The sequence below is a fragment of the Rhinolophus sinicus genome, linkage group LG06 (genome assembly GCF_036562045.2).
Source record: "Rhinolophus sinicus isolate RSC01 linkage group LG06, ASM3656204v1, whole genome shotgun sequence".
NCBI lineage: Eukaryota > Metazoa > Chordata > Mammalia > Chiroptera > Rhinolophidae > Rhinolophus > Rhinolophus sinicus.
In genome coordinates, this window is record NC_133756.1 from 12897648 (window position 1) to 12920714 (window position 23067).

The following is a 23067-nucleotide window of genomic DNA, read 5'->3' on the forward strand; positions in this document are numbered from 1 at the left end:
TCAGGGTGGCTGAAGAACTGGCTATTTCCAGAGCTACAGTGAAGGATTTTGGCTTTAGATCAAAACACAGTAACCTCATCCTCAAATCAGCTTTAATTCATGATGTAGTGAACAGATGGGAGTTACCAACAGCGTGCATATCTGACAGTGTAGGTGAGAAGTGCGTTAACTATGTTGCTGAAGGAGTGCCCAGGAGTGCAATCTTTTAAAGTCAGTGTCTCAATTTTTTGAGCTACCTAAATTTCAGTGTCTTCCTGCATAGTTTTAGTCATTTTATCTTGGTTACCACTCGGGCATATATCAAAGGAAAGTATTTGAATAAGGGTCTACAAGAGTAGACTGATGTCAGGTAATGAAGGGCCTTTAAAAGTTAAACCACATTGATGGAAATGGACCATGGTAGGTTTTTAAACGGGATTAACATCGATTTGGTAGTCTGTGTGGAAAACAGAATGAGCTAGATGCAAAGTGTGGTAGAAACATGGGGTCACCTTGTTCCTGGCTCTCAGCTCCCCAGAAGGAATGTGTGATTCACACCACAATCATAAGAGATTGATACAAAGTATTCATTCCCAGCTGGGGTGATTCTTTTCTTGCGATCAGAGCACTAATGTTCAGGGCATCAATTAAGGAACTTGGATGTTTGGCAACAGAGAATTAAGGCAAGATAGGGAAAGGGCTTGAGAGTTATTTTATCACTCAGGTTAGTTGGGGTCGATGAGCTACCTTGTACCACCACTCTAGGGAAAAGAATCCTTATCCTCCAAATTCAGTGTCTCTCCTTTGGCAAAATCCTGACTGTAGCCTATTTGAGATTCCCATTTAGACAGACAAGCCCCTCTATTAACACTATCTGCAAAGGGGATCAAGTGATTATTCCCTTTTCATAATTCACTTCTCTCTCCACTACTATCACCCTAGCCCGAGCCACCATCATCTCTCACCTGGATTCTTGAAATGGCCTCCTAACTGGACTACCTTCTTCCATCTGGGTCCCCATTCATTTTGTTCTCTACACAACAGTCAAAGAGATCATGTTACTATTCTCAAAATCTTCCAGTGGCTTATTCTTTAACTCTTGAGTAAAAGTTAAGTTCTTAAAAGACTGGGCATAATGGCATTATCTATCAACCCCTCCACCCACCCCAGCCCACTGAAAATGTACGCTTTCGGACAGTAAGAGACTTTGGTTCACTAGTATATCCCCAGAACCTAGAACAATGTCTGGTACTTAGCACACACTCAATATTTGTCAAATGAATGAGTAAATTAGTCTTGACTTTTAGGAACCTCATACCAGCTTCCTGTTCTCCTATCTTTTCAGACACATGGTGACAGATCAACACTATGGTATGATTCTCCCAAGTATAGAGAGCTAGTAGCTAATCTTTATTGGGCAAGCCAGATACATTGCTAAGAGATTTACATGATTTTTCTCATTTGATACAATACGAGGAGGTAAATACTACTATTCTCATTTTACTGATGAGAAACTGATATACAGGTTAAGTGACTTGCTAATATGTGGTGTAGTTGTGATGGGCACTCACACAGCTTAACTAAACCTGTGCTTTAGCCAAAGTGTGGGTGGCAGGAGCTTCTATGAGGCTTTGGACTAACTGCAGCAGGCTGGATGGACCCAGACAGATGAAAAAGAGAAGACTGAAGAGAGCAAAGCAATGATAGCCCAAGGGAGAGAGAATTCTGAAAAAGTGTTTATCCCATCATATTTTAAAGTTGATATCTAAAAGTTTTCATCATTAAATAGTTGGGAATAGATGTAAATTCTGGCAAATTGTAAATGACAATTTAAAATAAAATTGTAAAATCACTTTTTATGATGTATCCAACAAAATCTACGTAACAATTGAATAAGTACCATCATCCATTTAAAATTACACAAATACGCTTTTAACATTTGTTAATTCTACATTGTAGCTTTTTAACATTGTTCTAATTTATATTTACATTCTACTCCCCGATAAAATGTTATCCAAATGTAATACTTGTTTTAAAAACCTTTTATTGATCACTTCCTTGCGATAAATTTGTACATACTAAAATTTTTTTTAAATTCCTGTAATTGTATGGGCCTATGTATTAGAATTCTTTGAATTGACTAATCATTATAATGAATAATCTGCTCAAAATGATACAATTACAAATTTTGGTAATACATAAACATAAAAGGTAAAATTCTACTGGAAATGCATCTCTCAGTGAGATTAATTCATGTGTCTGAATGACTAGTTCTTACCGCTAGATTAATTTGTTTTCATAGATATAGTGCCAAGAAAGATTTACTCATAAATAGATGGGAATAATAGTTTTGTTATAGGAATGTCAATTAATTCTGTTTTCCTTCTGAGTTATATGCCAAAAATCAAATAGTGTTCATTAGCTGACAGTTCAATTAGGTCCATCAACAATTTTGTTCAAAGCAAAGAACTGGAAACAATCTAACTTGCAAAAGAATTTGTTATCATGTCATTAGAGTCCATCATGTTCTCAAGTGACTTTTAATTATATTACTCTCACTTAGAAGCGTTTTGGAAAAGCTGGGAAAGTCAAGATACTGTGAATTTCAACACTTCTTTAGCATTACAATATCACTGTAATTTAAATATATATTTAGTTGCAGCTGCAGATTTAGCTCAATTTATTGTAAATAATAATTATGTAAATTAGCAATGCCAGTGTCTTTGTCAAACCAATTAACCAAGTGAGACTTATATTCGGTCAGAAAAGAATTTCACTTTTCAAGGCAAACAAATGTGTTAACAGGCGTCCCTGTGACCACATTTCACTTCTGCATTCCAAGACAGACATGGCACCGAGCTTTGATACGAGTTTGGTCCTGGATCAAGTAAGGCCCTTTCAGTTCAGGTATTTCTAACCTACGCTACCCTTTGCCAGATTTGCTCCAGGGAACACTCTCTTAGGCAAAATGCCGCTTCCGACTTCTCTTGCGGTGGAAGAGGCAAAATCTTTAATGAAAATCTCATCACTACCGCCCACTCCCTTAACACGCCTGAATTCAGAACACCCCGATACAGGCCAAAATACTCCTCTTATAATGCTTAGTCTCGATGTAAACTATCCCTTTATTCTTAAAATATTCCAGAGATGAACATACCACAGTTTGAATAACACTAGTTAAGAGTAATGGTCTCCAGAGCCTGGGAAGTCTGTCCCGCTGGCGTTTTTCCCAGCCCACTCTGCCTCAGTTCCCGCTCAGTCCCAACTACCAGTGGACTTGTCCTGGCCAGGGAAAGTACGGCACAGGCCGCCGCCCAGCCAGGCAAGCCCAGAAGCGAAGAGATGCAAACGCGGCGCTGGAAGCCATCAAGCGGAGTGCTCTGCGCGCTGCTGGGCTCAGAAGGCAAGCCGGAACCCTCCGCAGGAACTTGACGTGGAGGGGGAAGGGAAGAATGGTGGTGCAACGCAGCTCAGCGTGATCAGGTCCCGCGCCGGAGCTGGGGCTGGCGGAGGCCGGAACTTGGCATCAGGACTCCCGCCTTCCTCAGGCCGGAAGTAAGGAAGGCGGGACTGGTCCTTTTCCGGCAAAAATTTAGGCGACCCTAGGGGGCGTCGGCACGGGGAAGAGTGTTTGTGTAACACTGCCGGCTGCGTGGAGTGCGTGGGATGGAGGCGGGTGTCAATGCAGGGGTTCTCGGAAGGGACGGATATCGCTGTGACACTGCCAGGACGCTCTGAGGGGACTGTGTTGGTGTGGCACCGGTGCACGCTGAAGGAGCCGGCGGAACCAGGTGGCCATGGGGATGTGGGCGTCTCTGGACCCGATATGGGAGATGCCGGCCGAGAAGCGTATCTTTGGGGCCGTGCTGCTCTTCTCCTGGACAGTGTATCTCTGGGAGACCTTCCTAGCACAGCGGCAGGTGAGCCTAGAAAGGACCCATTTAACCCCGACACCTGGCCAGCCCTTAGGCGAGCCTCAGTCTCGACCCCAAGTTCCAGGATGAATGTTGTGGACCCAGCACCAGCCTTGACCCTCTGGGTCCCTACTGAGCCTCCTAACTTGGCCTGATGGCGGGATTGGCCTTGAGAGGTTCTGGTGCCTCAGGGACGTTTTCAGCAATGTGATCGTGGGACCCAGGCCGGTTAGGGCCTAGTGAAAGGGAAAGCAGGGCTGCCGCCTTGTCAGGCTTTAGCTCTTGTGCCTGCTCCACAGCTTAAGATCCTCGGATCCAGACTTGCCTTCTTTATCTTTGGCAGTGACTGATAAGCCTTCAAAAGGAAGATGCTTATATTTTAGAATCACAACTTCTCCATGACAGTTGTGTAATCATGCTCAACCACAGGCTGAGGAAACCATTTTCTGAAAATAAAGACTTCTCAATCCTTCCAAGGATCTGAACTCTTTTTCCTTAAAAAAAAAAAAAAAAAAGAAGTATACAGTATATTATTTTTGCCCAAAGAGCAATATGTTCTTGTTTTTCTTAAGAACAGTTTTATTATTTTTAGTTAAACAATTAAAACAGTAAAGTAGAAATTGAAAGTTACTTAATAAGAGTTCCCTAGAATTAACATCTTGATGAATTAGAGAACTGACCTTTTAAATGAGATAGATTTTAAGTTTAATTGATTGCTTTATTGCAATTTCTTACCGCTGTACGTTCTTCCGTGTTGTTTCTGAATTATGTCAACCGTGATGGTTATGAAGACCTTCCTCTTTTTAACTGCTGCAACTCTTTCTTGAGCATTGCAATCTTTTTCCTCTGAAAGTTTCTTCTCTCAGTTTACATTCTGCATGAATCTTTAAATTGAAATTTAAAATTTTTTTATATCTGTCAATGTCTGGGTTATATCTTGATCTCTTCTTTTAGTCCAGGGTATCCGAAGAGATGTTAAGCTGTGTAGCACAGCAATCTCAGACGTAGCTCTTTGTAGGCTTACAGAAGATACTTTCATAAAGTAAACATAATATGTAGTGTCTAAATTGGGGGTGGGGTATTGGGCATCTATCTGTCTTACTTTAATAATAAGACTAGTTACAGTAACTACTTTCCTACATTGTCTTCTTTACTGAGTTATGCTTTAATGTAATACCTTTTATTGAGGGTTTGGTAAGATGCACAACAATAGAGAAGTCATTTGTCATAAAACTATTGCAGAAAATGATGTCCATTATGTTATTTGGTATTTATTCCCTGTATTATGTTGCATGGGCAGAAATTATCTTTTAGAATTTGGTATAATGAGAAAATTTATCTTTCTCAAAGATCTGATATGTTTCCATCTGTCATTCCTCAAATTTCCCTTAATTTGCCTTTTAGGGTCAAATTTAATAATTAGCCAAAATATCTGTTAATATTCATGGTTAGCATATTTGCTTCCTTCTTCTCTCCATGAAGTTTTCTTTATTATGGGATGTATGTTATACCTGGAATGAGTGGTATTGTTTGTGATGTTACAATGTTGGTTTACTTTCAGTTTATGCAAACTGAAGTGTGATGACAATCCTACTTTTAATTTTACCTAGTCTGCTAGCCTCAGATTCTCTTGTTCTGCTTTTACTTTCCTGCATCAGTTGTTTTGGTAGACAGTGTACTTGATCAAATGCAATATTTGTATATTTGTATGTATAATGCAAATTCAACAGGCTTAAGTGACAAGTTAATGTTGTAAACCATTCGATGTTTAATCATAAATGACTTGTAATAAATAATGAGTGGGTTTGACTCTTTCATTAAAGCATTTTCTTCAAAATATTTCAGAGACAGATATATAAAACAACAACTCATGTACCACTGGAGTTAGGACAGATCATGGATTCAGAAACATTTGAGAAATCTCGACTTTATCAGCTGGATAAAAGTACCTTCAGCTTCTGGTCAGGACTCTATTCAGAAATTGAAGGCACTGTGAGTACTTTACTTTCTGACGAGACACTCTGTCAAATTGTTTAATACTTTGTAATGTTTGTTTTCCTTTTTGTGCCACAAAATAAGGTACCATATATACAAATCCCAGAATGCTTTCCTAACTTTTGTTATTGATAGTAATGGGTGTGGAGCAAAAGAGGTAGAAACATAACTGTTTAGTCAGTTGAAAATTATGGAATATGGTAACAGTCATCCTGAGGCCAGGTGTGAAAAAGAACCTTACGTTGTTAAGCTTATAGCAGCCCTTACTTGTCTTCCTGCCTACAACCTCTTTCCACATGGCAGCCAAAGGAATTCTGAAGAATAATTTTGATCATGTCATTCTCCTACATAAAACCTTTCCCTGGCTCGCTGTTTCCTTCAGGGTGAAGTCCAGATTTCTTGGCATGGTTTATGAGGTCCCTCTTGACGGGGCCATTGCTTACTTGAGCCTTGTCTTTTGATTCCTTCCCCTAAATTCTTTCCCCTTCTTTATTTCCCATCTCATACCCAACTTGGTTTCTTACGACTTTGAGTCTTTTCACGTGCTGGTATCTTTGCCTGGGGTGCCCTTCCACTCCCTCTTCAACTCCACTGGAGGCTAATTAATCCCTGCTGTTCCATCAGGATCCAGCTGAGACATCATCTCTTCTAAGAAACCATTTGAAACGTCAAGTCTGCATGATGCAGCATTCCATCATTGTTCCTATCGGAGTACTTACCACATTGTATTGAATTTGCCTGTTTAGTCGACAGACTGGTAGTTCCTTAAAGAAAATGCTTTAAAGTCTTGTTCATCATTTTATACCTAATGCCTGGCATATAGTAAGCACATAATTCATATTTATTGAATGAAACAATGAGTGACAGATCATTTTTACTTAGCAAAACAGGGCCAGTCTTACCCCCATGCTAAAAGAACAGAGCCTCTATAGTGTAGAGCAATGTTTCTCGGTCTTTTTTGCATACTTTCCCCAGACCCCTGACCATATACCTTTTTAGACATTTTTTCCTAATCGCCCTTCCATGAAATTTTAATACCACAGATACACTGTATATCTGTTTCTATACTGTATGTATATCTGTGCTTTATACATAAAATGAGTTAAGATTTTTTGTATCCCCTAAAACCAATTCTTGGTCTGCCATCCCCAGGAACAATTGGAAGTGCATGGGGTAAAGGTTAAGAGCTGACTCTGAACTCAGGTGGCTTGAGTTTGAATCTCAGGTCTACCATACCAGCTCTGTGTGACCTCCGCAAGTCCCTCAACACTTCTGTGCCTCAGTTTTCTCATCCATTCAAATTGTATGGTGATAATAGTTCCTTATTCACAGTGTTGTTGAGAGGATTAAATGAGCTAATCTATGTAAGATGCTTAGGACAGTGCCTGTCCATTCTAAGTGCTCCATAAGTGTTGGTTGTTATTATGTTTATCATCGTGGTCATGATGGTCATCACTATTCCTCTAGAACTGGTTAAGATCCCCCAGTACCACTAAGAGAAATATTCCTAAATTGAAAAGAATTGAGATCGGTTATCATCCTTGGTTCATTAGTTAATGAGAAGAAACTGGCTGTTGGTAGCTTTGTTAAATGATGACAGAATTGTCTACCCAATCACAAAATTTGCCTTGACAAATACGGAATAGTAAGACTAGTGTGGTTAGAACTAGGTTGTTAGAGACCTCTCCCTTTTCCTCACGATGATAGAAAATGGCAAAACTTCTGGAAGAGTTAAATCTTGTTATTATAGAAAAATCAATAAATGATCTAAAAACTAAAATTGCATTGGCTTTTGGGGTAGACAGTGATAGTAGTAATTAGTCTTTTCAATATTGATTTTTTAATTTTTACTAGTCCAAGCTAGTTTAGTTACTGAGATATTGAAGATTAGTATTAAAACTTAATGCCTTCCAACCGAGCCAGGAAAGACAGCATTGTTGTGGATTATATTTGACTTTTGTTAACTTGTCTGAAGCATTTTTCTGGTTGGAACAGGGCCTAAGTAGGAAATCAGCCTTCAGAGAAGAGATGGAAGTAGAACTGGTAAATTTAGACACTGTCATCTTTCCTCATTGATATTTGGTTCTTTGAAGTTCTTTGACTTACCCCGACAGGGCCATTATAAAGTGATAGGAAAAATATTTTCAGTCTCCTTGGTTGTCGTTAGTAAATAATTCCAGAAAAGATGGGTGATAGCTGGGTTGTTAAGGTTAGTGACCATGGGAATGGTTTAATTTGTTCTAGGCCGTGCTAGAGGCAGGGAGGATACGTATAGAGAACGAGAGCTTTGTAATGTGCTGTGGCTCACGCTGGAAGCAGTATGATGGGCGAAAGCTGGAAACAATCATCATCATAGTAATTATATTTTCACTTCATGTATTGTTTTTATCTTTATTGTTTTGTTTGATGTTTACAACAGTGCTCTGAGATAGAAAGTATGGGCATTATTATTCTCTTTTTATGTGTGAGAAAGCGAAGGCTCAGAGAAATTAAGTGGCTTGCCCATTTAATAGCCAGGTGACACTAATAAATGGGGGAGCTGGGTTTCAAACTCTGCTCTCCTGAGTCTTTAAAATTACATACCATTCTTGAAATTCGAGGAGTGCAACATGAATGTGCTAAATTTATCCTTAGGGAATTAGTAGTTACATTTACCATTAGATCGGAAACATTTTGTGTTACTTTGAAATCCTGTTCTGTTTGAAAACAGTTTCATTTTGTGTAGATTAAAATGAATAGGTTTGTATGCTTTTGTCACCAAGTACAAAAATTAATTTAGATTTTTTTGTTTTTTACTTCAGTATTTTTTACCTGAGGGAACATAAGCAGAAGCCTTATGTGACCACAGGTGCCACTGTTCACACAAATGTGACAAAACACCCAGAGAGAAATGTCCAGCCTCTCTGAGACAGACTTTCCTGATACCTCATAGACATCAATAAAGAGCTCTCTTAAGAAATGGAATGGCTGGGAATAGAGCAGAACAGAGTAGAAAAGTTCAAATTGTTATTACTTCAATTTCTGCTTGTTTCTGAATGAGCGATTTAGCCTCTTTGAGCCCCGTTTTTCTCCTCTTTAAGATGAGAAGTAGAGAGGTATTAAACCATATGGTTTGTGGAAGGACTAAGTGAGAAAGATAATGTAAGTGAAGTACTTACTAGTACAGTGCTCAGCACATAGCAATTACTTAGTCATTGGGTTTCTTTGGGCAAGTTACTTTAACTTTTCTGAGTTTCAGTTGCCTCATCTATAAAATAGAGATGACTGTGCTCCTGCCCTGCCTGCTTTTCAAGACTTTAGTGAAATAATATATGTAAAGGCATTGGACTTATCTTGTTGAGATCACTAGTTCTCGTAAGACATCTCCAGGAGCATGCTCGGTGAGATTATCAACACAGAGAAACTTTATTGTTCACTGTGCTTTGTTTTCCATTCCCCAAAGTACACTAAACAAGGTTGCAACAGCAGTTGCCAAATGCAAAGATGCATAAAGTTCATATTAAAGCTACCCTTGGTACTTATTTAAAAGCTGGACTTTTAATAATAGGTGTGGCCGCCTTTTACCAAAAGCATTATAAATCCCTAACTCTGCATAATTTATTAGTATTGAGAATAGGATGAAAAATGCCATCCCAAGTCAACAAATGGAGCTTATACCATACAGTGATGCCAAAGCATTTCTCTTGGGAAAACGGAATTTACATCCAAGTTTGAGTTAGTTATAGTAAAGTGGAAATAGCTGGACATAGAGCAAAGGGAGCCTTTATAAAAACAATTTATTAAAACATTGATTTTCAAACTTGGGTGTACGTCAGATTTACGTGGAGAGTGCTGGGCCCCACTTCCAGTATCCGAGTCAGTTGTTCTGGAGTGCAGCCTGAGAATTTGCATTTCTAACACTTTCTCAGGTAACGTTGACGCTGCTGTCCAGGGACCACATTTGAGACCCGTGCTAACTAACCCAGCGTACTGCTAAAACGCTAAAAGATGGCTAGCACCCCGCGTGGGTGAGATTGTGGGGAAGCAAGAACAGTCAGGTACTGCTGATGGGAGTGTAATTTGGTATAAACACTTTAGAGAACAAGCAGATACCGAATAAAGTTAAAACTCACTGTGAATGGATTTCAAAAGGGGAGAGTGTAAAAAGCAGGTTGTAGAATGATAAGTACAATGTGGTATCATATACATTCTTAAAGAAACATGTAAACCACTATATTATTCATGGATACATACATGAAAATGGAAAATAGATTGGGAGGCTACCCATGAACTGCATTGTAGTGCCCCAAACCCCCAAAGCACCAAACCACCATGGTGCCCCAGACCACCACGTCTGAACTGGTGGGAATAGTGTGCTTCTAGCCAAGCAGTGTGGTTGATCATTGTATTTCTGAGGCTCCACAGAAAGAAACAAATTGATTCCTGTTGACAAAGCGAGTTCTACATATGTAGTATCTGTTGTGGGAAATCATATTTCTTAAGCATATATTCTTCTCAGATTTTAAGAGCTGCTTTCTCATTTGAATGTCCTGGTGATTTGGTCAATATCTGTGTTCACTTGATCTGCCCCAGACAATGGGTGTGCCGAGGAAGGGGCCTATTGTTATGAAGCCCTGACTGTGGCCTCAGGACTCACCTTTTTTCTTTACCCGGAGAAGGCACAGATAGCCCATTCTATCCCCAGTTTGGTAAGTGGACATGATTCTCCACTCACACCGACACTGATACTTTGTCCTGACTAGAGAGGGCTGTTTTCTTTTCAAGGAAAAGCTGGTTCCTATCACTCATTAGCTGTGGGATTTGGACAAGTTGTTTAGCCTTTCTAAGCTTACTTTCTGATTCACAAAGCCTCCGTTACGGTCTTTTGGCAAAAGTTTTTTTTCCTTTAAAGAGCTTTATTGAGATATATATAGTAATTCATCTACTATACAATTCATCCATATAAAACGTACAGGCATAAACGTTTTAACAGTCTAAATTTAGAAGCTCAATTGGTTTGTATTTGTCTAAATACATAGTTTATCCTAAATAAGATAGGTCCTTTTTTCTTTATAACATGCACTTAGATGATAGTTTCTGGTACTGCTCAAATGTGACCAAAGTATGCTTTGTTTTATAGCTTATTCTTCTCTTTGGAGGAATCCCTTATCTGTGGAGACTTTCTGGTCGGTTCTGTGGCTATGCTGGCTTTGGACCAGAGTATGAGGTATGTATACCCTCTTCTTAACTCCCTTGGCTCTGAAGTGATACCTGACCTTTGCATGCACATGTCATTGGTGAACCAGTCATTTAGTCTCAGATCCAAGGGAGCTCGGTAATGTAGTCTCTGGTTAGACAGCTGTTTCTTGGGAACTATTCTGTGCAATGAAAGAGAAAGCATGAATATTGTTGAACCCACACTAATCAGGTATTCTGTGCCACACACACTTAGCAGATACTTCAACAAAGACAGAGTGTGTATCTCTTAGACTCTCCATTGAACTGCTTGAGTCGACTACCCACTCTTCCAGGAACTGCAGTTACTGGGCAAAGCCTTGAACGTGAGACTTCCCACCCATAATGGGTGCTGAGACACTGTTTCCTGACTTTTCCTTAGAAACCGCCAAGTCTTGTCCCTCCTTCCTCATTGCTTATGTGAAATGATGGATTTCTACTACATGTATAGGTACCTTGGGCTTTAATTCAATTCATCCTATGCCCCTTTTCTGTATACCTTTTTCTAAAGCAGCCAAATTCTTTTTAAGACCTCTTCTTCCTGTGATGTCTCTGTATCTATACAGGCTCCGTCTCCGGACCTGTCATATGTGGTATTGCAGTTTACTTATTATACATAGTCTGCATTGTTTCAAAAAGGATTTAGGGTGATTTCATATAATCATCACGACTGGCTCCTTATTCCGTTCTCATCTTAAATATCACTTTCTCAGAGAGGGCTTCCCTGACCACTCCATCTAAAATAGAGCCCCCGTCACTTTTCAGTGAAGCACATGACCTTATTTTATTTTATTTATAAAGGTACTCACTGCTATCTGCAGTTATCTTGTTTATTTGTTTACTTTTTATCTTCCTGATGATTTTAAGCTCTAAGGGGACAGAGACCTTATATATTTTCTTCACTGCTGTGTCACTAGTGCCTAGAATATACCAGTCATAGAGTAGGTATTCCATAAATATTTGTTGAATTAATGAACACAATCTACATACATATGCATATTAAAAATATTCCTTACCTTAATGGGACATATTTTGTATAATTTTCTGAGACATTATTTTTGCATTTAAGTTTGTTTTAGAGATCGCTTCCTGTCTGTTTTATATAGATCTTTATTTTCTTTAATGGTTGAGTGGAACTTGCTTTGCACAGTTCTGGTATACACAAATTTCAGTTACCATGGTTTAGTTAAATAATATGAGTCCCTAAATAACATGCTTCAAATTTCAGTTACCATAGTATATCATGTTAGTTATTGCATTAAGTACAAATTTCCCTGCTAGCTCTTCAGTCCACAAATCACGTGCAAATATAAATGATCATTGTCCTCAGTGACCAATCACGTCATTTTTTTCAAAGTCTGTCAGTGATCTGTCACTGCACATCTGTCATTCAGTTATTCAGAGTGTGCATTGTGTTGCCTTCTGGTCTCCCAGCTAAATATCCACATTGCATTTTACAAAAATGGATAACTGAAAGGGAATTGGCCAGCAAACATCAAAGTATAGCAAAGAAATGAAAAATAACGCAGGAAGTCAAATTCAAATCTAATGTATATGGAGTTATGGAAGAAATAGCTGATCCTGGGAATGCTAAGCCTGCTGCTGTTAGAGAGACTCTACATATGCAACCAGAGGCACTTAGTGTAGGTCACCTTACTGATATAAAAGAGGAAAGTGGTAATGATGAAAAGGATGACAGTGTCCCAGCAGGAGTGTTACTGGCAAAAACCCTCACGTTCAAGGACCTCTTGAAGATATTTCGTGACATTGAAAGCTCAAAGGGTAAAATGTAGAAGCTGATGTAACCTTTCAGAGGAGCATGACAGTTCACCAAGGCAGAGAAAAGATGCCCTCTCTGTATTACAAGTTACACAGTGAGAAGGCAGGCATTGTTCAAACTACTCTTAAAGTTTTACAATGAAATAAAACACTAATTCTCAATATTTCTAATATTTTCAATTACAGTGTAGTAAATAAATATTAGTTTTATTATTTTTTCCATGTCCTATATATTTAGACCTATCAGTAGGAGAGTTTTTAGTATATTAGCCAAAATTGTTAAAGATAACAGAATAATCATTTTTTTATATTGATTATTAAGATTGCTCTGCAGTGGTATATATTGATAAACTAGGGAGAATGGGGGATGTTTCAGAAGACTACAGATGAACAAATGTCTATTTTCAAATCTTTTAACTGTTTGTCTATATGACTTCAGGTAACTTTCATACGGTGCCTATGTAATAAAAGAGGAATTGCCTCCTCCGCTAGCAAGTAAACTTTGAGGGCATAGATGATGTTTCGGACCATGTATTACCCATAGAATCAAGCATATGGCTGAGATCTGCTAAGTACTCAGCAGTAACTTGTCGGTTTATTCAAGAATGACTTAACATTACACTGTAAAAACTGCCATTTTTTTGTTCCTTCTTGTGTTTAGATCACTCAATCCTTGGTGTTTCTGCTGATGGCTACACTGTTCAGTGCATTGACTGGTTTGCCGTGGAGTCTTTATAATACTTTTGTGATAGAAGAAAAACATGGTTTCAATCAACAGGTATAATAGAGTATGCAAATGTTCTCTTTTAAATGTGAAGACCTTTTATGCTCTTGTACTCTGCTAGAAGTAATTAAAACCTAATTTGCTGTTTTGGAGCATGAACTAATTGAGAAAACAGGAACTGCAAATATGATAAAGATCGTAGTTTAAAGTCCTGCCATAAACTCTTCTAGCACTGCTGTCTAGTGCTTTGCAGTTATTAACATTTAAATGAGTTTATTTTAAACTGTAAAATCCAAGACATTTACTTATTGTCTTAGGCTACCTAGTGTCAAATAATATAGTTTCACTGCCTTTTAATTTTATAATTGCTTTAATAATGTCTCCTTTGTATTAATTTATTATTTAAAAAGCAGTTTCTCAGTTTCTTGTGATGATGTTTTCTTTTTTCAGACTTTGGGGTTCTTCATGAAAGACGCAATCAAAAAATTTATTGTGACTCAGTGCATTTTATTGCCTGTGTCTTCGCTTCTACTTTACATTATTAAAATCGGTGGTGACTATTTTTTTATTTATGCCTGGCTGTTCACATTAGTTGTTTCTCTGGTGAGTAAAATCTTTGTTTCATTTTCTTTTATAAAAGTTCTTAGGTGCAATAACTGTGATTTAATCTTCATTAGCATGTAAACAGTTGTTTTGAAGCAGATGAAATATAAATGGGAGCTCCTAATTTCCCCTCTTGGTTTCTGCTTTTGAGTATAGAAATAGGGGTTGACTCTGACCATTGATTTTCTTCTTATGTTGACTCTTACAGATCCTAGGAGCTAGTTGTTAAGTTACTTTTTTTAAAAAAAATTTTTGGGGGAATATTGGAGAACAGTGTGTCTCTCCAGGGCCCATCAGCTCCAAGTCGTTGTCCTTCAATCTAGTGGAGGGCGCAGCTCAGCTTGAAGTCCAGTTGCCGTTTTCAATCTTAGTTGCAGGGGGCACAGCCCACCATCCCATGTGGGAATTGAACGAGCAACCTTGTTGAGAGCTTGTGCTGTAACCGATTGAGCCGGCTGCCCCTCCAGCAGATCAGCGGTAGCTCATTATCTTCAATCTAGTTGTGGAGGGCGCAGCTCACTGGCCCATGTGGGAATCGAACTAACAACCCTGTTGTTCAGAGCTCACGCTCTGACCAACTGAGCCATCCGGCCGCCTGTTAAGTTACTTTTAATGACCTAGTTGTCGGGCAATTTTGGGCTATGGATTTGTGAGTTGCCACCAGAACAGGTAACAAAGTTTGATAATTTAATGACTCTTGACCAAATTCCATTTGCTAAAAATCATGGATGTTTTAAAGAGAATAGATTTAATAGGGACAAGAAGAAGAAAGCATAAACACCTTTTGTCCTCTGCCCTTCTTCCCCTGCCTTTCCCTTCTTCCTGTCTTCCTTCTTTACCCCTTCTTCTCTGTTCCCTTCCCCCCTTCTTCCTGCTTTCCCTTCTCCTTTACTCCCCCACTGTCACCTCGCCTTCCATCTCTATTCTTCCTCCCTTTTCTCTCACTCCCCCTCATTTTCCCTCCCTCACATCTTATTTTACTCTTCTCTTTCCCATATTCTAAACTGCTTCACAATGCAAACACTACAACACAATCAAAATGGTCTGTTCACAGCCTCCAGAAAATATTATCTATCATCTCTTTATTGATGAGGAGGTTTGTTTTAGTATGAATCACCATGGTGCTCAGTGTTTCACTTCCCTCTGGTGGGATCAAGATCAGAAAGTGGGGCAAGTTGAATTTACAAATATCTGTCATATGACAAATTGAAGTGAGAGGAAAGAGAGCAGAGGAAATGCTCCAAAAATGCTTAAGAAAGTGATGTTTCAACCAAAGTGTACAGTTGTGAACTGCAGGTAGTTAATTTTAACAGACTAACCAAGTAACAGTATACAATCAGGCTCTAGTAATTCCTTTTTAGCAGAGACTTCACATCTATCATGATTACTCGTACAGGCAGAATTCCAAGTTCTTATGGGCTAATGAAGTATCAGAAATCCTCAAGATAGTCTTGAATGGACCATTTGACTTTTCAACTATTACCACCTATAGACTACTCCTTTTGATATAATTCATCAAATAGATTGAGCACTTACTATCTGGTACTATTTGGGGCTGGGAATATCAGAGCAAATTAGATAAGGCCCCTGTTCTCAAGACTGGGATCACATACTGTGTTTCCCCGAAAATAAGACCTAACCAGACAATCAGCTCTAGTGCGTCTTTTAGAGCAAAAATTAATATAAGATTGGGTATAATATAATATAATATAATATAATATATAATATATAATAATATAATATAATACCAGATGTAATATAATATATATACTGCGTCTTATGTTAATTTTTGCTCCAAAAGATACATTAGAGCTGATTGTCCGGCTAGGTCTTATTTTCAGGGAAACACAGTAGTTGTTTTAATGTAATTGAATCTGCATAACGAGTAGTTTTTCTTTAAGAACATATTCATAGATTCTTCTGACATTTACTTTTCAGGTGCTTGTCACAATCTATGCTGATTATATTGCCCCTTTATTTGACAAATTCACACCTCTGCCTGAGGGAAAGCTTAAACACGAAATTGAAGTGATGGCAAAGAGTATTGACTTTCCTTTGACTAAGGTGTATGTTGTTGAAGGTAAGGCTCCTGGGGATAATAAGATTTTATTCAAGTGGTTTGTATTATTTGAGTACATTATTCTTAAAACTTTAACAACACTTCCAGTGTTCTGGGGAACTCTGATTTCACCGGCAGATTACCAACATCTGTAGTACCATTGGGTGCTTCAGATTATTTATACTCTGCTAAGCTAATATCTGTTAGCTTACAAAAGACTACTACACTCTCAAGGAGGCTTACAAAGTACTGGAGTAAAAATGTTGTATGGTACCATGACTTTCAGAATCCGGAAATTAAACTCCATGTAAATGAGTGAGACTGGTTCCGCCTCTGCCACGTACCAGCTGTGAGAGCTTGAACAAATCACTTCCCCCCTCTAGGTTTCAGTTTTGCTTCTTCTAAATCACTGTTTGGCAAATGTTTTCTGTAAAGGCATAGATAGTAAAGATTTTAGGCTTTGCAGGCCACATGTTCTCTGTCACAATTGTGGAACTCTGCCATTATAGTACAAAAGCACTCATAGATAATACATAAACAAATGAGCATGGTTGTGTTCTAATAAAACTTTATTTATAAAAATAAGTGGCAGGTTGGATTGGGCCTGCAAGCCATAGTTTGCCCACCTCTCCTCTAACCTAAGAAATCACCAGTGAGAAGCAGTTATTTTGGATGAAGGAGTAGAAACTGAGAAGTATGTAACTGCAGGGTCAGGGGAGAACAGAGATGGTCACAAATGGAAAGAAAAAATCTACAGAAACTAGAAGAGTATAGAAATCTCACACATTTGGTGGCTTCTGAGGTTATACAGCCCAACTAAAGGCACAACTGGAACATTTCTATGGGAAATGGTGGAAGAATAAGCCCATTCATGCTATTTCTTTAGCCTCTGAGATGGCTACTCTTAGTTAATATTAAACTACTAACACTAATCAGTAAGGCAGAACAGTCTTTGAGGGTCTTTTACTGAGGAGACAACCTATGTTGCTGATCATTTAAGTTATAATCAGGTCACATGAAATGACAGCTAATGATATGACAACAGAGGTAATTGATAGATGTGTGATACATACCACCAGTGCTATATGATTTTAGGTGAAATAGAGAAGGCTTTTTGGAGGGCTTAACATGAGTTGGGACTTTATGGAAAATCAAGATTTGAGTAGGTGGAGAGGTAGATTTTCAGAGGTCAGGCTGTGGAGTCAGCAGTCTTCAGTTTGAATCCTAGCTCTATTGTAGTTACCTGTGTGACTTTGGGCAACAGAAGTTTACTTATCTGTAATGTATGTTTTTTTCTATTAATAATGGTAAAAATCCTGAAAAATACTCTAAGTGAATGAATACTGTTACTAACAATAAGAACATACAGATTTGTAAATTACTAGGGATATTGTAATGAGAAGCCAAGATTTCTGCTCTCAAAAATATCAGATAGCAAGTGCTGTGCAGAGAATTAAACTAGTGTGATATGATGAAGAATGACTAAGTAGATACTTTAGGTTGGGTCATCAAGCAAGACCTCTCTGAGCAAATGAATTTAAGCTGAAACCTGAAGGGAGAAGCCATCCATGCTGAGATCAATGGGAATACCTTCCAGAGCTTTGCATCTTCAAGAAACAGGAAAAAATCCAGTGTGGCTGCCACGTAGCAGAAGGGTATTATGGCATGAAACCTGAGACAGGCAAGAGGCAGATCACGTAGTCCTTTGTAAGTCAGGGAAAGGAGCTTGGATTTTATTTTAAGTTCAGGGGGGAAAGCCATTGAAGGTTTTAGGTGGGAAAGTGACATGGTCTGCTTTGTACTTTTAAAATACTTTGGGTTGTTATATGGAGAATAGATTGTAGGGGCAGCAGGAGTAGAAGCAGGGAGAGCAGTGAGGAGTCTGTTGCAGTCCAGGTAGGAGAGAACAGTGGCTTCGACTGGGACAGTAGTAACCGATAGAGAGAAGGTGTATTGGGGATAAGTTTTAGAGACAGAGTCGATGGACTTTGCTAATAGATTACTTGTAAAGGAATAAGGGGGAAAGGGAGACGTGAAGGATAACGACCTAGATTTTTGACCTGAGCAGTTGGATAAATGGTTGTTTACTGAGATGGAAAAAACTAGGAGAACACCAGGTTTGTGAGGGATTAAGTTCTGTCGGATGTGTTGCATATTGAGATACCTGTTGGACATTGCATTAGAGTTCTGCAAGCAGTAGTTGTTGCAAACAGGCAATGGAAACCAACTGTGGCTGATTAAAGCAGAAAAAAATATTACTTATTGAAACATTTGATAGCTCACAGAATCACCAGGAAAGTTAAGTTTACCAAGCTTGGAAAATGGGCTGTTCCATAGGGTGGCAAGAAACTCAGACTCGCACTGAAGAACCAGTCTGGTGAGGACACTGCTGTTGGCCTCCTCCTGTTGAATTCAGCAGTTTTCACCCCTGACATTCCTGCTACTAGCACCTGCGCAATTAGTTCCTCACTGCCCTGCTTCTTTGCTAATTAGCTGACTATTCAGAGTCCCCAGCGGGTGCATCCAACTGACTGAACCAGGGCATGGGGCTAGCTCAGAAATGCTGGGGAAGCAAATACTACCTGGCTTTGTAGATTTCTCAGATGAGAAGCGGTCTCTCACAGGACTTATGTGGTGTGAATGCCCTGAAAGGAGGTTCCGATGATTCCGATACTGGGCAGGGAAAAAAAACACACAGAAGAATGTAAACAACAAAAATGCACTATAGACATCCATGTGGAGATGTCACATAGGCAGCTGGATGTATGAGTGGCATTCTAGGGAGACGTCAGGGCCAAGAATATTGATATGGAAGTATCTGGCACATAGATGGTGTTTAATGCCATAGATGGGAGCACTTAGAGAAGAGAAGGGGGCTCAGGTCCAAGTCAGCAGGGGAGGAAAAGCCGGCATAGGAAGCTGAGAAGGAGAGACCATTGAGGTAGGAAGAAAGACAGGAGAAAATGGTGTTTCTCTTGAGAAAGGAAAAGAAAGCGTCTCAAGGAGGTAGAGGTCAACAGTTGCAAATGTTGCTGAGCGGTTGATTAAAATCAAATATCCTAAACAAAAGATGAAGACACAGATGGCAATGACTTTCAAGTACATTTGCACAGAACATTTTGATTTTCAGAGTTCTCAAATACATTGCTTCATACTTCAAGTGGTATAGTTAATTCATTCAGTAAACAAGCATTATTGAATATATACTGCGTCCCAGGCACAGGGATACAAAAAGCTTATGGTCTAATGCAGGGACTCTTAACCTTTAGTGATTAATGTGTAAGAGTTCCCTGCAGTGTTTGTTAAAAAACAGTTTTCTGGGCTCCATTCCCAGAGATTCTGACCTCATACGTGTTTCTAGTATCTACTTATAACAAGCACCCCTAGGTGATTTGGGTATAGGTGTTCCTTAAGCCACATTTTGAGATACTTGAACCAGTGGGAGATAGTGAGACATTAATTTTATTTTATTTATATGCATACAATCTGTCTACTTCCACAAATAACTTCAGGCAGCTTCTAAGAAATATTTTTAATTTAATTAAAAAATTAGAGTCAGAGAAGACAGAAATGAGTTAGAAATGTAAGACCTCAGAATGATACACAGTTTTCCAGAGTCCAAAGTCCTAAATTTTTGGCAAAATTGGACCACAAGTTTGGCTCTTAACTTCTAAGCAACCAAACCAAAAAGTGAAAAAAATAAAATAAGTAAATAAAAGCTACTGTTTATGAAAGTCTTACTATATTCTAAACATACTGCCAAATATATTGTTATATACAGAGGGTGCCAAAAAAATGTATACACATTTTAAGAAAGGAAAAAACTATATTAAAATTGTAATACTTAATACATACTGATAACAAATGATGAATACAAGTCATGTGTATACATTTTTTTGGCACCCCGTATGTAGAATATGTAATATTCTAAATATACGGCTAAACGCTTTACATTAGAAATAGGAGTAGATACAAAATTTACATTTTTTTTTTTTTAAAAGATTTTATTGGGGAAGGGGAACAGGACTTTATTGGGGAACAGTGTGTACTTCCAGGACTTCTTTTTTCCAAGTCAAGTTGTTGTCCTTTCAATCTTAGTTGTGGAGGGCACAACTCAGCTCCAGGTCGAGTTGCCGTTTTCTAGTTGCAGGGGGCACAGCCCACCATCCCTTTGCGGGAGTTGAACCGGCAACCTTGTTGTTGAGAGGACGCATTCCAACCAACTGAGCCATCCGGGAGCTCAGCGGCAGCTCAGCTCAAGGTGCTGTGTTCAATTTTAGTTGCAGGGTGCACTGCCCACCATCCCTTGCGGGAGTTGAGGAATTGAACTGGCAACCTTGTGGTTGAGAGAATGCGCTCCAACCAACTGAGCCATTCGGGAGGCAGCTCAGCTCAAGGTACCGTGTGCAATCTTAGTTGCAAGGGGCAGAGCCCACCATCCCTTGCGGGACTGGAGGAATTGAACTGACAACCTTGTGGTTGAGAGCCCACTGGCCCATGTGGGAATTGAACCGGCAGCCTTCAGAGTTAGGAGCACGGAGCTCTAACCACCTGAGCCCCCTGGCCGGCCCCAAAATTTACATTTTCTGTGAGAGATCTCACATTCTCAAGAGAAACATGTTTTATTCTTTTTTTAAAAAAACACGTAAGTAATAGTAATAGTTTATATGGATCAGGCAGTCTACTAATTGATTTACATAAAATTTTTCATGTAATCCTTAATCCAGTCCAATGAAGTAGATACTAGTCTTGCAACATAAACAGGAAAATAAAGCCCAAAGCAATTAAGAAAGTTTCTTACATTTCCACAACTAATACATGGCAGAGCCAAGATTTGAATCCAAAGTCTACTCTTAACTACTAAATTGACTGCACACTGGAAAACATTTAGAAAATACAAAAATATATAAAGAAGAAAATAAAAATCAACAACTGTTAGCCATTGTTAAACATTTAGGTATATTTTTTCCAGACTTTTGAAAAATAGCTTTAATTTTTTTCTAAGTATAGAAGTAAGCATTAGAAAAGAGAAGAAAGTATAAAGGAAGGACCAAAAATTCATAGTTCTAGAAGCCAGTGATAAACACCAACATTTTGATATCTCTCTTAATAAGCTTGTGTTTATGCTTTTCTATTTACATGTACATCTTTTTCATGACAATAATGGAACCTTATATGCATTAAGTTTTATATTCTCAGTATATTGGTGATCTTTTTCCTATCTTGTTAAAAGTCTTCAAAAGCATAATTTTGTGGGCTGCTTAAAATTCCATTTCATGGCTTTGCCATAATTTAATCATTCTAGTACTGCTGGATATTTAGGCTTTACTTGTTTACTTATTGCTATACAGCTGTGACGAGCGTAAATATTTGTTGGCAAGACGGCACGTAAACAGTCTCCACTGTTGATGGTGATTTATGTTGACACAGTTTTCCTCAGGTATTAATCAATTTGAAAATGTTAATGTCCTTTCCAGTGATTCAATTTCTAGGAGTCTCTCCAAATGACCCCAGACTTTTTAATTACTTTCCATGCTTTGAACTGTCTTTTCCTTAGGATCTAAACGCTCTTCCCACAGCAATGCCTATTTTTATGGCTTCTTCAAGAACAAGCGAATAGTTTTGTTTGACACTCTACTAGAAGAGTATTCTGTATTAAACAAAGACATCCAGGAGGAGTCTGGCATGGAACCCCGCAATGATGGAGAAGGGGACAGTGAAGAAATAAAAGCTAAAGTTAAAGTGAGTTCTTCTTTTCCTAAGAGGCTCTGGTTTAGTTTTTATAAAAAGTTCCTGTGACAACTCAAAATAACGTCAATTTCTGTGTAATAAATTTTGAATTCAAGGAGACTGTCAAATGCAAATACCATGGCCTCTTTATAATTCTGGTATTTGGGAGACATCATCACTATTGTTACATGCTAATTACCTTGCAAGTTTTTCCAGAATGTACACACTAAAATTGGAAGCATAAGGTAGGAAAATTCTATGACTATAAGTTATCATTAAAACAGGGACTTTATATATATTTCACATGTTTATGATCAAAGAATTTCCACATGCAGGATATAGAGGAGATAAACATCTAATTTTTAGCTTCTTTGAGACATAGCAATTATAGGCTTTGGTAATGGAGAGATGTGGATTTGAATCCTGGTTCTGTCATTTAGTAGCTGTAATTTGGTCAGTTTTCTTTTGTTTGTTTAACAAATATTTATGAAACATATACACTATGCTGAGATACTTTGCTTGACACTAGGAATACAAAATTAAAGAGGCAAACCTTGCTCTTAAGAAGCCTATAGTTCAAAGGGGAGACAGGCATACAGTCACAGTACTATATGTATACTTGATACAGTGAGAGCACAAGAAAAGACATTTCTTAAATCTGACCTAAGAGTCTTAGAAAGCTTTTTCTGAATCGTTTCCTGGATGAGGTCAGCTGATGCTGATTAGCAAAATCTAACGTACCAAGACTAAATGGGGGAGAGGGTACAATGATAAGAAACGATACAAATTTAATCAGAAAAGTCACCAGTATTTGTATGTATGATACGCCTTTGGCTTTGGTCATTCAGAGATGATTCTGGATCTGTGTAACTCTGGGCAAGTAAGTTAAGCTCTCCAAATCTTTGGTTCTTAACTAAAAGGTGATGCCAGCAGGGTTTTTCATCTCAGCACTGTTGACATTTGGGCCAGATAATTTATTGTTGTGGGCAGGTATTTTGTGTATCATAGGATGTTTAGCAGCATCCCTGGCCTTCTCCCACTAGATGCCAGCATCAACCCCCCACCACCAC

The 23067-nt window shown here is 38.6% G+C and overlaps 1 protein-coding gene across 1 annotated transcript in view; it reads left to right on the plus strand.

Moving 5' to 3' along the window:
- Positions 1 to 3545: 3545 nt before the first annotated feature.
- Positions 3546 to 23067, plus strand: part of ZMPSTE24 (zinc metallopeptidase STE24) — a 32846-nt gene continuing 13324 nt past the window's right edge. The window contains exons 1-7 of the mRNA XM_019737170.2: positions 3546 to 3899; positions 5739 to 5885; positions 11008 to 11094; positions 13543 to 13659; positions 14056 to 14208; positions 16147 to 16288; positions 21825 to 22009. Coding sequence (XP_019592729.1) covers positions 3777 to 3899; positions 5739 to 5885; positions 11008 to 11094; positions 13543 to 13659; positions 14056 to 14208; positions 16147 to 16288; positions 21825 to 22009 — 954 coding nt within the window. The 5' untranslated portion in view covers positions 3546 to 3776. The remainder of the gene's footprint in view (positions 3900 to 5738; positions 5886 to 11007; positions 11095 to 13542; positions 13660 to 14055; positions 14209 to 16146; positions 16289 to 21824; positions 22010 to 23067) is intronic.